At 62.2% G+C, this 14,836-nt stretch overlaps 2 protein-coding genes across 3 annotated transcripts in view; both read left to right on the forward strand.

Moving 5' to 3' along the window:
• The window catches only part of NOP14 (NOP14 nucleolar protein), a 15,308-nt gene extending 5,153 nt beyond the window's left edge, over positions 1-10,155 (forward strand). Inside the window, exons 4-18 of the mRNA XM_040237649.1 lie at positions 328-470; positions 929-1,063; positions 1,698-1,820; positions 2,728-2,859; positions 3,118-3,439; positions 3,846-3,976; positions 4,440-4,525; positions 5,297-5,432; positions 6,470-6,571; positions 6,996-7,149; positions 7,824-7,983; positions 8,498-8,645; positions 9,052-9,170; positions 9,275-9,430; positions 9,668-10,155. Of these exons, the coding sequence (XP_040093583.1) occupies positions 328-470; positions 929-1,063; positions 1,698-1,820; positions 2,728-2,859; positions 3,118-3,439; positions 3,846-3,976; positions 4,440-4,525; positions 5,297-5,432; positions 6,470-6,571; positions 6,996-7,149; positions 7,824-7,983; positions 8,498-8,645; positions 9,052-9,170; positions 9,275-9,430; positions 9,668-9,767 (2,147 nt within the window). The 3' untranslated portion in view covers positions 9,768-10,155. The remainder of the gene's footprint in view (positions 1-327; positions 471-928; positions 1,064-1,697; positions 1,821-2,727; positions 2,860-3,117; positions 3,440-3,845; positions 3,977-4,439; positions 4,526-5,296; positions 5,433-6,469; positions 6,572-6,995; positions 7,150-7,823; positions 7,984-8,497; positions 8,646-9,051; positions 9,171-9,274; positions 9,431-9,667) is intronic.
• A 1,715-nt stretch (positions 10,156-11,870) lies between these two features.
• MFSD10 (major facilitator superfamily domain containing 10) overlaps positions 11,871-14,836 on the forward strand; it is a 9,369-nt gene continuing 6,403 nt past the window's right edge. Inside the window, exons 1-10 of one of the 2 annotated variants that reach the window (XM_040237666.1) lie at positions 11,871-11,945; positions 12,361-12,578; positions 12,686-12,782; positions 12,931-13,034; positions 13,327-13,485; positions 13,566-13,727; positions 13,982-14,090; positions 14,190-14,301; positions 14,482-14,590; positions 14,678-14,768. In XM_040237666.1, coding sequence (XP_040093600.1) covers positions 12,405-12,578; positions 12,686-12,782; positions 12,931-13,034; positions 13,327-13,485; positions 13,566-13,727; positions 13,982-14,090; positions 14,190-14,301; positions 14,482-14,590; positions 14,678-14,768 — 1,117 coding nt within the window. In that variant the 5' untranslated portion in view covers positions 11,871-11,945; positions 12,361-12,404. Of the gene's footprint in view, positions 11,946-11,987; positions 12,212-12,360; positions 12,579-12,685; positions 12,783-12,930; positions 13,035-13,326; positions 13,486-13,565; positions 13,728-13,981; positions 14,091-14,189; positions 14,302-14,481; positions 14,591-14,677; positions 14,769-14,836 lie in introns of those variants that run through there. The other variant, XM_040237667.1, reaches the window with a different exon arrangement.

Raw genomic sequence — 14,836 nt, forward strand, 5'->3', positions numbered from 1 at the left:
AGCCAGTCACTGACCCGTTACAATGTGCCGAGCATTCTGGGAAGCGGCAGTCAGTCCGTCACTGACCCGTTACAATGTGCCGAGCATTCTGGGAAGCAGGGAATCAGTCAGTCACTGACCCGTTCTTGTGCCTCTGGGCTTTCTCAGAGGGGCTCGTCTGGTTCAGGCTCTGCTGTACCTGTGATCGCAGTGACCACCCAGTGAGAATTTCCTCTTGAACGTGGAATGGGTTCTCAGGACCGAGCTCGGAGAAACACTGGCAGAGCGGCTGCAAAGCCCGCTTCTGGGTGGGCCTGGGCTTCACGGGCTTCTCTGCTCTGTCTGCAGCCGAGCTGACCGCGACGCACTTTGGAGGCGGAGGCGGGCCACTCCCTGGGAAGGCCGCCCAGCAGCCTGGCGGGGGCGAGGAGCCACCCAAGTCCCGCAGGGAGCTGATTGAGGAGCTCATCGCCAGGTCCAAGCAGGAGAAGGTGAGCAGCTGCCGTCGTGCCAGGGCGGCTGTGCCTTGGGACTCGCCGCTGGGGCGCCCCCAGCCTTTTTTCGCTGGGCGGTTTTAGGTTGCATTAAAACTTTCTGTGAATGTAATGGAAGTGTTCACTTGACTAGGAGTGCAGGATGCGTGGTAACGCCATCGGGCAGGTAACCCTGATGGTTTCTTGTGGTTGGGAGTTTGATTTGGGGCGGGGTGGGTGTTGAGTTGGTTTTGGCGTGTATCAAGAGTCGCATAGCGTCACTGCTTTGCCGACTGCTCAGAGCACCCAGAGGAGCAGCCTCACAGCGGGGACTTGGTTCTGCCTGGTGGGCTCTTGAGAGACTCCTTTCTCATGGTCTCTTTGAGTCAGCAAGGTGGGTGTTGGCTGAGCGGTTGTCCAGTGGGGCCTGGACACCAACAGTAATGGGGTGTGTTCCATCTGTGCTTTTTCCCCAGAGGGAGAGACAGGCTCAACGGGAAGATGCCCTTGAACTCACAGAGAAGCTAGACCAAGACTGGAAAGAAATCCAGGCTCTCCTGGCCCGCAAGACACCCAAGTCTGAGACTGGAGGCGGAAAGGAGAAGCCCAAGGTGGGGTGGACATGTCTCACTCGGCCTGGCCTCGAGCCGTGCACTTCGTCCACAGACAAGGGGGAGCTGGCATCTGCTCTCCTTGCTGGGACCTGAGTTGAACTTTGACATTGAGGTAGCCGATGTGTGTTCCATTGGGGTAGAAGTCGAGTGAAAGTTATTTCAATATTTACTCCAGAAAAATGACGCTAAAGAAAATGGTGGTTTCTTGGTATTAGGAAGACTTGGGATGGGGGAAGACCTTCAGGTGGTATCCGAATTTTAGTCTAAGGTGTTGAAAAAGCTGCAGTCTTCAAGTCATTGGTTTCTAAGAAATAGTAGTATTTCACCAGCCTCCCCTGTGGCCGTCTGCACATCTGTGCATCGACCTCACTATTCTTTCCCCAAGACCCTGTTTGGGGGCTTAATGCCTAAATGGGCAAGGGTTAGTTTTCTTAAAGCAGATGGGTTTGGAGAAGAATTTTTGTATATGGCCCAGATGTGTCTGCCAAGCCTCTCCAGGACCAGTCTGTCACACAAGCAGAAAAGACGCGGTTTGGCCTCTTCTGTAACAGCGACCAGCCACGACCAACACGTGTGGGGAGCTAGTTACGCAAGTCTTTTCTATTAAAAAACACTCTTCTCTCTGCCTTAGCCTGATGCATATGACGTGATGGTTCGTGAGCTCGGCTTTGAAATGAAAGCGCAGCCCTCTAACAGGATGAAAACGGAGGAGGAGCTGGCCAGGGAGGAGCAGGAGCGCCTCAGCCGCCTGGAGGTACTGGCGGGGCTGGGGTGCCTCCCTGGGAAGCCTTTTATCGGTGGGCTCTTGATGGCCTGTGGAAAAGTTTCTGTTTGTTTACTGCGGTGATGAGGGTGATGGTTTAGTCGATAAGTCCGACTCTTGTGACCCCATGGGCTGACCCCGTGGACTGTAGCCCGCCAGGCTCCTCTGTCCATGGGATTCTCCAGGCAAGAACACTGGAGTGGGTTGCCGTGCCCTCCTCCAGGGATCTTCTGACCCAGGGATGGAACCCAGGTCTCCTGCACTGCAGGCGGATTCTTTACCAACTCAGCTATGAGGGAAGCTCTAAAATACTGTTTTACTATATTTTTGACTATAAGCAAAAAAAAAAAAAGGCAGGTAATACACAATATAACAAAAATAACATTTTTTCCTAATTAATTTACCTCAAAACAGCTGCTGGCAATAGAGTGCACTCCTGTCTCATGTTTTTCTCTTAAAAGTTTTTTAAATTTTCCGTATGTTACCAACAAACACGAAATAGAGGCGTGCTCCCGCGCTTTTGGCCATTCCTGCCCCTGCCGGGGGCTGCCGCTGCCTGTGCTCAGATGGAGACAGGGCCGGGCCACTGGTTTCGCGTTCCTCTCCTGGGGTCTGGCGGCGAGTGAAGTTCACTCCGATTGGCCAGCGTCACTTGGCCAGAGAAACCTCAGTCTAACATGGTTTTTCCTTCCTTGTGACCAGAACATATTTCTGCTGCAATACTAGTTTTTATTTTTGTTAAATAAGTGTTGCATACGATGCATGCCGAGGGCCTGCCTGTCTGGCTGAAGACAGAAAGCAGAGGGCAGGCCTGACATAGCTGCGAGGCTGGGGCTGCCGGGCGGCTGGTGTTCCTGCCCGGCGTGCGCTCAGCGGCGACCTTCCTCCTCCTGCTCAGGCCGAGAGGCTCCGGAGGATGCTGGGGAGAGAGGAGGGCGCGCACAGCAAGAGACCGAAGCACCTGTCGGCTGACGACCTGAGCGACGGCTTCGTGCTGGACACAGATGACCGGCGCTTGCTTTCTTACAAAGTGAGGCGTTTGCTTTCTTTCCTGGTTTTCATTTGAAGTGGCAGATTTTCTGGTTTCTCACATAATAGCCTTACCATAGATGGGAACTGTCTTTCTAGAAACAGCTAGCTTCTCTGCCCAGAGTCCTGGTGGCAGGGACCGCAGAGTGCGGGTCCCAGGCCCGGTGCCCCCAGGCCCCTGGCCCTCAGGCGCGGCCACAGCCGTGCTGGCCGCTGTCCCAGAGGAACGACGTGTCTGGTGTCCATGCTCCGTTTGCAGGATGGGAAGATGAACGTCGAGGAGGAGCCAAGTGGGGACGCCAGTGGCGGGGAGAGTGGAGAGGACGAAGAGGAGGAGGGCGAAGGCTGGAGCGAGGGGGGCCCAGAGGACAGCGACAGCCCAGACAGCCACTCGGACCTGGAGTCTGATGCCGACAGCGAGGACGCGCGTGGCCCTGAGGGTGCCGCGGGCCTGGAGTCTGACACCGACGGCGCGGACGCACGCGAGCGGCCCCAGAGGGGTCGGCATCCAAGCCCCGGAGAGCGGCTGCCAAGGGACGACCGGGCGGCGGCCAGGGCCCAGCTGCCCTACACCTTCGCAGGTCGGCAAGCCCCTGGCGTCGAGGTTTACGAGTAGCAGGGGGACCTGGCGAGGCCGGCCCTGCTGGGCCGTGCTAGCAACGCGCCCACCCTGCCCGTCTGCACCGGCCTGGCTCACAGACAGACTCGGTCATCCTTCTCTGCAGCGTCCCCTGGGCCTGACCTCAGGGCTCTGGGCGGCCTCTTGGCTGAGGGCTGCCGGGGGGATCTGTTGGAACTCGTGATAATCACACAGGACGAGGGTTTCGATGACACGGGCAGAACCGTCTCGGGGGGGGAAGCAAACGAAGGCCTGTTACTTAGTCTGTGTTCAGTATTCACGTTTGTGTTACCAGAAATGTGAGTAGTTCTCATTATACAAGTTAAGTGTGGGGCATGTTTTGTACTTTTTGTTTGTTATTTTGATAGTTCCCGAATCCTGCGAGGAACTGAAGTCTTTACTGTCCGGAAAATCGACGGAAGACCAGCTTTTGGTTGTGGAGAGAATTCAGAAATGCAACCACCCAAGCCTTGCGGTGGGGAACAAAGCAAAGCTGGAAGTACGTTGGCTGTCCCCCTGTGGCGCTGGGAGCAGGCAGAGGCCTGGCAGCCGTGGCACCAATGGCCACCAAGCACTCACCGTGTTCGCAGCTGGCTGCTTTCCGTGGGGGCAGGCCTGGATGGGTGTTGGCTCCGGGTCCGTGGCAGGCCCGGGGGTGTGAGGGGAGCCCCAGCACTGCCCAGAGCGAGTCCGCCCCGCATGAGGGTCCGGGGAGTGGGTGCTGGGCGTACGCCTGTCCTCTCCCAGTAACACCGCATGCTGACCGCAGCGGGGCCGCTCACTTTCTCCATCCAGGAGTGTGGTGTCGCCTCCCGGCCGAGGGAGCCACACCCGGGCCCTACACTCCCCCTCCTGCACCCTGCCTCGCATTGCGCTCCCATCCCTGTGGCACTCGAGACCCCCAGCCGTTCAGGGGCTCTCTCCGTGCTCGCCCTGAGCGCTGACCTACCCTGTTCCTGCAGAAACTGTTCGGCTTCCTTCTGGAATACATCGGAGACCTGGCTGCAAGCAACCCCCCAGACCTCGGCGTCATTGACAAGCTGGTCGTGTGAGTGGAAACGGGGGGTTATCTGGAACTGGGGGCTGAGTTGAACAAATTCTGTGCCATTTAGTGAAGCCTTACAGTGGCTTCGGCATCGTGGATGCCGCCTTGGCCCAGCCCCCGTGGCGAGCTCCGCCCCTTGGTCCTGTCTGCATGCTCCCCCACCGCCCTGGGGAGGGGGCCGTTTTAAATGGCGAACAAATGGACACATGACAGTTGTGCCCCTTCAGGTTTCTTCGGAGTATTTGATGGCTCATCTGTGTCATTCGCTGTCTGCTTCTGCCTCCGTGGGGGCTCCGGGCTGGGGCCACACGCTGTGCAAAAGGGCCCCTGCAGGCAGAGCCACTGGCTCCCGGGCCCTGTTGGCTGGAGGAAGATGCAGTGGGGAGGGTGCTGAGTCGGGGGCAGGGGGTGGTGAGAGCTGACACCCTCCCCCGTGCCAGCCTCTGCCCCCAGGAGAGCTGGTGAGGCGTCCGTGGGTTCAGGACGCACGGGACGTGCTCCCCGGGCTGTAAGTCGTTACAGACAGGGCTCACTCTGCCACTACTGCCAGAAAGTTACAACCAGGATTCTAGGAAAAGGTGAAAGTGAGTCCAGATTATCGCAAACAGTATTGGAAAAGTTCCTGGGCCACCAGGACAGCCTGCCAGGTGCAAGAGTCAGGGCTTCCGGCTCCAGCTCGGTAGGCAGCTGATGCCGCAGCAGAACGGTGAACGCGGGGTTTCTCATCTCTGTTCCCTGCAGACATCCTCCCTGACCTGCGTTTCTGATTAACAGGCCATTGTATAACCTTTGCCAGATGTTTCCTGAGTCTGCAAGTGATGCCATGAAATTTGTCCTCCGAGACGCCATGCACGAGATGGAAGGGACCGTTGAGACCACAGGCCGGGCAGCCTTCCCGGGCCTGGACGTGGTGAGCGGGGGCTTGAGGACATCAGCCGTCCCGCGTGGCGTCCTGGCATGGAGGGGTGGGGGCTTCGAGGGGGTGTCTGCCCAGAGCCTCTAGGGCCATCCGGGGATCGCACAGGACCAGACCCAGGAAGAGTGCTGACCGTTAACAGCGAGCTGCCGTGTGTTTGGCGACAGAGTTCCTGCTTTGCTTTCTCTGTGAACAGAGCCGTTCACACCTGAGGATGAACCTATGGGCAGGTTGCTCCTGCCGGCGGCCTTTGACCGCCCTGAGGTTTCTGATGTTTCACACGCTCCAGGGCTGTCGTCTTGTCTGCTCACTGGAGGGATTCTGCTCAGTTATCTCATTGTTTGCTGTCTGTGTTGAAAATGAGCTAACGGCGACTGGCAGGAACCTGCGAGTCCAGGCTTTGTGTTGGTGGTTAACAGGCTCCTCAAGCAGGGGCCTGAGCTGGGGTCCGTGGCTTCAGTCCTCCTGGGAGCCACAGCCCCTTGGCTGTGGAGCCGTGTCCGAGTGGACCCAGCTGGCCGCCCTGCAGCGGCTTCCTGCAGGGGGCCGGGCCTCCCCGCTGCGGGCGGGAGCCGTGGCGGCAGTGCTCCGTGGACCGTAGGCTGGCGTGAGGGTTCAGTTGATGTCACTGAACCAAACTGGGCCCATGCTTGTCCTGCGCTCGCAGAGCCAGGAGCAGACGCGGGCGCCAGGGAGGTCGGCACAGCCTTCACCGCAGGAGCCGGACGGGGTGGGCCGCTCACGTGCAAAAGACCCAGACTCCCGACGGGCTTCCGGGGAGGGGTTTAAAGGCAGCTTTGAGGTGAGGGTCGCGGCTTTGTGACCAGCTCGTGGCCTTTCTGCCAACTGGTTGGTGGCGAGGTGACAGGAGGGGTGTCAGCCTCTGCTTCCCGCCTGTCTGGCGTTAGCGTCCTGGCAGCATGGGTCACTGTCCCCAGTGGGTGGGGGTCTGCTTCTGATCAGCGCGGAGGTGCACAGCAGGCTGTCCTGTGCGTCCCTCCTCTGATCTGGGTGGTGGCCTTCCTCTCCAGCTCATTTACTTGAAGATTGTTGGGATGTTGTTTCCGACCTCTGACTTCTGGCACCCGGTCGTCACGCCTGCGCTGCTGTGCTTGAGCCAGCTGCTCACCAAGGTACGTCAGGGCATCCCCGTCAGAGCCCGCCCCCCCTTGGACTGTGCAAGGGCTGTGACTGAACAAAACTCACCTGCCAGGGCCTGTGAGCACAGCAGGCCAGCAGTACCGCTCCCAGCGCCCCTCCAGACAGGGTGACGGGGCGTGCCCCCGGAGGACAGGGGCACGGCATCCCGTCAGGCCCCTCTTGGCTTTAAGAGTCCCAACTGGGCCTTCTCCTCCGTGGGCATGTGGTCGGTGCCTGCTTACTGTGGGGGTTATAACTGGTTCCCCATGAGTGGTGGACCTCGTGGTCATAGAGCCCCGTCTCCGGGGCCTCTCGTCCGCCTCTGCTCCACTGCGGAGGCCACAGTCCGGGGGAAGCTGGGGGCCTGCCAGCAGGGCGTTCCAGAACATTCCTGACCAGCCCTGCGCTCGTCTCCAGTGCCCTGTGCAGTCGCTGCAGCACGTGGTCCAGGGACTCTTCGTGTGCTGCGTGTTCCTAGACTACGTGGCTCTGTCCCAGAGGTTCATCCCTGAGCTCATCAATTTTCTCGCTGGGATTCTTCACATGGCAACTCCAAACAAGCAGAGCCAAGGTGAGTTGGTTCCAGGGAGCTTTTTCAAGTATATTGTGCTTCAGAAATTTAAGGGCTTCGGAAGTAATTCATAGTCAAAAAAGTAGAAAGCTCAGAGCGTGGGGAAGTTAGAAGACGAAAGCGCTGTTGTCCAGGGCAGCCTTTCTGCTCGTGTGGACGCGTGCACACACCCTCAGTGTGAAGTCAGGATCACACCCGGTGTACTGTGCACAGTAGCTGCTCTCCACGTGGCACAAGTGAGCCGAGTGCAGTAAAGGACCCCCGGGTGGCAGCCTCGGCACCAGCAACGCAGGAGTGCGGCGTTCTGGGTTGATCGTGAGTGGAAGCAGTATTGGGGATGGAGTAATGGTTAGGTTCATCGTTTCCTTTCACTTGTTTCCACGTGGTCAGACTCCATCCTGCCCCTGCCCGGCCAGCTCTCCTGAGGGGCCCTTCACCCTCCTCTGCTTTTCCTTAGTCTGTTCCTTCTTTCTGATGCTCAGTCCAGTGTGCCCAGGAGGGCAGGGACTACCGCACTTGGACTTGGCCCAGGTGCCCCTGCCAGAGCTGTCCGTCGTCTCTGGTGGTAAATACAGGGCATGCTTGTCCAGGGAACTCCCGAAGGCTTCGCCCTCCGGAGCCTGCCTGCAGCCCATGACCTCAGGCCATCTCTTCCTGTCCCACCCGGAACCCAGGTTACACTCTGGTGCACCCTTTCAGAGCACTTGGGAAGAACTCGGAGTTGCTCTTGGTTTCTGATGAGGAAGACATGGCCACGTGGCAGAGGAGAAGCCTCCCCCTCCAGTGGGCAGGTGGCCTGAAAGCCCAGACTGAGACGGAGGCCAACCACGCCAGGTACCTGTGGGCCCGGGGCTGTGGGCTGTGGCACCAGCCTGGACTTTAAAAGAGGCCAGGCCAGGAGCCAGACAGCACCCAGCACCATGAAGGTGCCCCGCGTCACCACTGCTAACTGGGTTTACCTGTAGGAAATCCGCAGGGTTCCGCAGAAAGGTATTAGACCCAACAAATGAGTTCAGCAAAGTGAGGTTTATTTACGATGAGGGCTTCGGCCATCATAGTGAGTGGGTCAGTTTTGCTGGGTCTCTCCCATGTGTGTGGGTTGCTCAACTTGATTTTCTTCTGTTTAAACAAAAAGCAAGGTGGAGCCACTCTGGTCAGTTGTCACTGCGTGTCCCGAAGCCTTCTTCCTGCTCGGGGACACAGGATGTCATCTTAAGCTCCCGCCGTCCCCCGCAGCCGCAGCTCAGGGCACATGTCTGACCTGGAGGCCCTTAGCCCACATAGGGGAGACCTCCACCTTCAGGGAGCTGCTGGGCTCTGGGTGACTGGGGCCACTCTCGTCCTGCAGGCTGTCCTGCCTGGCCGTGTGTCTGGCTCTGGTGAGGCGCTGTGTGCTCGCCTACGGCCCCCTGCCCTCCTTCTACGAGATCACGCGGCCCCTCCGAGCCCTCCTGATGGAGCACCTGGCCACCCGCTGCTGCCCACCCGCGCTCCAGGTGAGGCCGGGTCTGGGTGCGGGCGGGCAGGCTGGTGTTTCCACTCAGAGGCTTCAGGGGGCCGCCCCTCACCACATGCCCCCGACAGCCAGAGCCCCCGGCCAGCGGGTTCTGCGCCTGCTGCCGTGCGACAAGCAGCTGGGAGAGGCGCCCTCCTGGCCCAGGAGCGCCCCGCGTGTGAGTGGGGTCGGTGCCCGTCGTGCGCCCCCCACGGGCTGCCCCGCTCTGTCGGGCTCCTTGGGGGAGAAGGCTCAGTTCTGTTGCTCCATGGGTCTCAGTGGGCCTGGAGTCCCGCCAGGCCACGCGCTGAGGCTGCCGTGGCTCCGAGGGGCTCAGGGAAGGGGCAGCGGGAGGGCAGAGCGCCGGCCCGTGGGGGGCCACCTGTGTGAGCTTCTCGGTGTTGCAGGAGCTGAGCCGGAGTGTTCTGAAGGAGATGGAAAACCAGCCAAGGCACTATCGGCCACTGGTCTGTGAGAAGAGCAAGCCGGTGCCGCTGAAACTGTTCACCCCCCGGCTCGTCAAAGTGTGAGTCCCAAGGGCCCAGCACCCCAGCCCAGGGAGGCCGGGGGATTCAGGGGGGCCAGGGCCGCTGCCGGGGTGGCCTCCTGCATCAGGCTCTGCACCCTCAGCCTGGAGTTCGGCAGGAAGCAGGGCAGCACCAAGGAGGAGCAGGAGCGGCGGAGGCTGATCCACAAGCACAAGCGGGAGTTCAAAGGCGCCGTCAGGGAGATTCGCAAGGACAACCAGTTCCTGGCCCGCATGCGGCTCTCGGAGACCATGGAGCGGTAAGCGGGCGGGCACTCTGCTGGGGTGAGGCCGGGCCCCCCCGCAACCCTGCTGCCAGCGCCCCGTGGCCAGGCCAGGGCGGAGGGCAGCCTGGGGGCTTGTCTCGCTCACTTGGCCTCCACGTGTCCTGGACTGAGTCACTGGCCCCACGTGGATCTCACTTGCTGGTTCAGATGTGAAAAAGGGCGAGATGTTCCCCCAAAAAGTAATCAAAAGATGGATTTGTTTTTTTTAAGGGATGCGGAAAGAAAACGAAAAGTGAAGCAACTTTTTAACAGCCTGGCCACACAGGAAGGTGAATGGAAGGCTCTGAAGAGGAAGAAGTTCAAAAAATAAATTATATTTTATAAAAAGACAAGGAGATACTGTATACTGAACACCAAGGGGCTGCTGGCTCTAATGCCAGAGTTTTCTCCTGTACTTTGTTCCCGTTAAAAAGCCTCTCCTGACGAATTGCACTGGAACTGGGTCCAGGCCTCCACGGGAGCAACGTGCCGATAAACTGTGCATGACGCCTGGGCATGGTTTCCAGACAGTCCTGAGTTCCATCACAAGGCTTGGGGCCGATGGGGTCCTGGCCAGCGTCTCTGGTCAGTCAGGCACATGTGCCTCCATGTGTAATTTGCAGTGGTATTTATAATGTTACATAATTTTCAGTTATCAATGAAACAAGTTTACACAGTTTAGAAGTCAGAAAAGAAAGAAGGCACCTGTTTCCCTGGCACCCAGCAGCTGTGATTGGTGTCACCCTAATCCAGCCTTGGGTGGCTGACTGCTGGGGAAGGCGGAAGGGGTTGGGTTGCATGGGCCCAGGCGGCTCTGTAAGGACACAGGAGCTGCCTGCCCACACTTGTGGCCCTGGGGCTGCAGCCTTGCACAGAACGCTGCCTCCCCGCCCGCCCTGGTCCCCCAGGGGCCTGGCTCCCCATGTGGCCCCGGGGCATGTGGCGGAGGCCTTGGAACTATAGACGGCCCTAGAAGTCACATCAGGGAGCCCGTCCCTGGGGTTGCGAGCCACAGAAGTGACCACGAGGGGTCTGAGACCGATCGGCCAGACGGCATGTGCAAGATGAGAAAGGGTGACCAATTCAGACCTCCCCAGCAGAGCAGAGGCTGGTGGGAGTCGAGAGTGATTTGGGCAGCAGTACGCAGTGCTGGGGCCAGAGCGCCCCCTGGGAGCCGGCGGAGGGGCCTGGGGATGGCCTCGGCGGATGAGCCTTCGTCCTCCCCGCTGTCCCCCTAGGACTGTTCCCGTAGGTGTCCGCCGGGTGGGCGGCTCCACAGATCTCAGGCCCTGGTGGCCTGCGGAGCCACAAATGGGGCTGGCTTCTTGCTGTGCAGCCTCAAGTTTCCACCTCATGTAAACTTGTAGGGCAGCCGCTGCTATTTCACCCGGCGCTGGTCGCCGAGGTATTGCTGCCGAGTTCTGTTGGGAGGGAAAACGGCCCCAGCTCCGGGCCCCGTGTCACCCTGCATCGGCACCTCGGCCCGGCCCAGGCTTCTGCACCCCGTTGCAGGCCTTGTCCTGGAAAAGGTTAGTACCAGGCGGCATGTCCGTCTCCGCCCTGCCTCCTCCAGGCCGAGGGGGCCTATAGAGGGTCTGGGAAGAAGGTGGTGGTGACGGCAGCTGTGACCGCCTGGCCAGGCGCCAGACAGGGCTGCTCTGAGAGCCGAACGCTCGGCCGCTCCCCCAGCCATCTCAGCTCCGCCGACACGCCTGAGCCGTGCCTGCTCTTCGGGGAGAGCAGACTGGTACTCAAGGGAAACAGCTGTATGCCGGAAAAAGGGGCTGCCGTGAGGCTTATTTGAAGTTTGTGTCGTCTACAGAGGAGTGCATTAGCGTCGAGCAGTCAGGAGTCGGTGGCCTGTCCTGGTCGGCTCGACCACAGACGCCTGCATCAAGAGTCGGACGGGAAGCGGGAGGTGCAGGCAGGCCCTCCGGCTGCCAGGAGAGCCCAAGCCAGGCCCCCAGACGCCATGCTGGCAACTGCCCCTCCCCGGTGACCCCGGGCAGGCGGGACGCCGGACAGTCCCGCCTCCACGCCCCACCGTCCCCGCCGCAGCCCGAGTGCGGGCGAGCCCGCGTCCCCGCGCCGACTCCGCAGCTGTATTTCGGACGCAGGCCTCTGGCCGGGGCGGACGGCGCGAGGAGGGTCCGGCCAGGATGGACCCCGCCCTCCGGACGGGTCACCCAAAGCCCTAGGGTCCTCAGCGGGCGGGTCGTCCCTCGGGCGCAGAATCTGGGGGCAACTGGGGCTGCGTCTATCAGGCGCCCCCGATCGGACCCCTGGCGGAAGCCGGCCCGGGACGGGGCTGGTGACACCCGGCCCAGTGCCCGAAAGAGTGGGCGCGGCGGCCCGCCCACTTCCGGATTATGAAACCACGCCCACTTCCGAGCGGGGAACCGTGCCGGCTTCCGGGTGGGCGGGGCGGGGTCTGCGCACCCGCCCCTCCCGGCGGTCCTCTGCGCGTGCGTCCGTCCGTCTGTCCGTCCATCCGTCAGTCCATCCCCTGGTCTGTACTGCGCGCGGCAGCGGCAGGGGCGGGGCGGGCGGGGGTCGTTTTCCGGCTAGCCAAGCTGCCCCCTGCTCCCGCCTGGGCCTGGGTTTCCCCGACCGCTCCGCCCGGGACCGTGGTGCGGGGGCCGGGAGGTGCCGGATGCCCCCGCCCGGCCCCCGCTCGGTCGGCCTCCCAGCCTGGCCGTTTCTTTGCGTAACTCCCCCACAGCTTGCGTTTCCTGCTGCCCAGGGTCGGGGGCAGGGCGCACAGAGTGACAGCCGGTAACGGGGCAGGCAGATCCTTCAGGGGCGCTCTGGCAGTGAGTGGGTTGGGGACACTTCGCGGGCGGAGGGATCCTTTCCTCCCGAGGTGAAGTGGGCGTCGGGGCCTGGTAACCGGACGTGCCTTCGTGCACCGTGCTCTCGTGCAGACCTGCCACACGCTCGGCCGGGCCTGATCGGAGCCGCTCCCATCATGGGCTGTGGAGCCGGCGGGAGCTGCACGCCGCGCCCGCCCATCCGCCAGCAGCCGGCACCAGAAACCCGCGTGGTCGCTGTGGTCTTCCTCGGCCTCCTGCTGGACCTCCTGGCCTTCACCCTGCTGCTGCCCCTACTGCCTGGGCTGCTGGAGAGCCACGGCCGTGCCCACGTGAGCCCCTCCCCTCCAGCCCCACTGCCCCTACACCCCACCATGGCTGCTCCTGGCTCCCAGCCCCTCAGAGACGCCCCAGTCTGCCACGCCTTCTTGTCCCCCAGGACCCCCTCTATGGCTCCTGGCAGCGCGGGGTGGACTGGTTTGCAGCAGCCATAGGGATGCCAGCAGAGAAGAGGTACAACAGCGTCCTGTTCGGAGGTATGGTCCCGAGCTGGGCCGAGGCCTCCCCACGCCTCGGTTCTCACCTCCTCGCTCTGGGGCATGGCCCGCCCCCTCTCCCCGTGGAGCGTCCACTTCCCCTGGGGCTCCAGGGCCGAGCGGTGACCGTGAGCTCTGTCTCTTCCAGGCCTGATCGGCTCCGTTTTCTCGCTCCTGCAGTTCCTCTCAGCACCACTCACAGGGGCCGTGTCTGACTGCCTGGGGAGGCGCCCGGGGATGCTGCTGTCTCTGGTATGCATGTCCACCTGGCAGCCCTCTGGGAGGCAGCTGTGGGCCCTCCGTGGCCCCTCAGTGGCCCTCAGTGCTCCCTGGGGGAGGTGTTTGGGGGGAGCGGGGCTTCTGGAGCTAAGCCAGGGTGTGGCAGAGCTGCTCCTGCCAAGGGGTCACTGGGCATAGAAGTGGCCTTTGGCTGCTCCAGAACAGGGCAGGGTCCCAGGAATACTGCTCCAGCCTGCCAGCCCCACTGTGGGCCCCTCCTGGCCTCAAGTGACAGCACCTGCCCTTGGCCCCTGCCCTGGGGCAGGCAGGTGTGGCCGCCTCGTATGCCGTGTGGGCTGCCTCGAAGAGCTTTGCGGCCTTCCTGGCCTCCAGGGTGATAGGCGGCATCAGCAAGGGGAACGTTAGCCTCTGCACCGCCATCGTTGCCGACCTGGGCTCACCATCCGCCCGCAGCAAGGGCATGGTGAGTGGCCCTGGGGCTTCGGGGTAGGGATCTGTGGGGCTCGGGTCTCCCTGCTCGCTCAAGCACCCTCTTTTCCCCAGGCAGTCATCGGGGTGGCCTTTTCTCTGGGTTTCACTCTGGGCCCCACCCTGGGAGCCTTCCTGCCCTCGGAGACGGTGCCCTGGCTGGCCCTGCTCTTCGCCATCTCTGACTTGCTGTTCATCTGGTGCTTCTTGCCAGAGACGCTGCCCCCAGAGAAGCGGGTAAGGTGGGAGCCAGACAGCGCCCAGGCTGGGACAGGTGGGGATGCTCGTCATGTGTCCCAGCTCCAGGTGCTGGGGAGGCCGGGCTACCCCCTTCTGGTGTCCAGATGCTCTCGAGAGCACAGCGCCTCCTGGGACCCCATGGTTCCCAGACCCCCCGGCCCTGCTGGGGCTCTGCAAGGTGCAGGGGCCGAGCGGGTTCGTCAAGCCCACCCCCAGGTCCCCTAGCGGACCCTCAGTGCTGTCCCCCGCAGGTGCCCTCCGTCACCCTGGGGTTCCGGGCGGCCGTGGACCTGCTCAGCCCTCTGGCCCTGCTCCGCTTCTCCGCCGTGGCGCGGGGCCCAGACCCGCCCACTGGAGTCAGTAAGGAGCGGGCCCTGGCGGGTGGGGCTGGGGGTCCCTCAGGCCACCTTGGGGGCTGCATGCGGGTCAGGGCCACAGCCCCTCCTCACTGCCCCCCAGGGCTTGGCAGCCTGCGCGGCCTGGGCCTGGTCTACTTCCTCTACCTCTTCCTGTTCTCGGGCCTGGAGTTCACGCTCAGCTTCCTGGTGCACCAGCGCTTCCAGTTCAGCAGGTGGGACGCCCCGAACCCTGGCGGATCCCCACCTCGGCACACGCATCCCCCGGGCCCAGCCCAGGGTCCTGGGGCGGACTGCGCGGCGCCCCGAGGACAGGGACTGAGGTCACCCAGGCTGCCTGGCCGTGTGAGGGCAGCACCGGCAGGGCAGGGGTGCTGACAGCTCGCCCCTCGCAGGGTAGAACAGGGGAAGATGTTTTTCTTCATCGGTCTCACCATGGCCACCATCCAGGGAGCCTATGCCCGGCGGATCCGCCCTGGCAGGGAGATCGCGGCTGTGAAGCGGGTATGGAGTTCCCCGGGGCTGGGGGCAGGGGGTGCCCGCGCTCTGCGGAGGCAGTGGGGGCTCTCAGACCGGCTGTGCCGCCCACAGGCCATCCTGCTGCTCATCCCCGCCTCCCTCTTCGTCGGCTGGGGACACACGCTGCCCATCCTGGGCCTGGGGCTGCTCCTCTACTCCTGGGGTGAGTGGGCCGGCGGGTGAGGGCGGGGCCTGTGGGGTGGCGAGGGCGGGGCCTGCGGGTGTGAGGGT

The sequence above is a fragment of the Oryx dammah genome, unplaced genomic scaffold, assembly GCF_014754425.2.
Source record: "Oryx dammah isolate SB20612 unplaced genomic scaffold, SCBI_Odam_1.1 HiC_scaffold_3, whole genome shotgun sequence".
Classification (NCBI taxonomy): Eukaryota; Metazoa; Chordata; class Mammalia; order Artiodactyla; family Bovidae; genus Oryx; species Oryx dammah.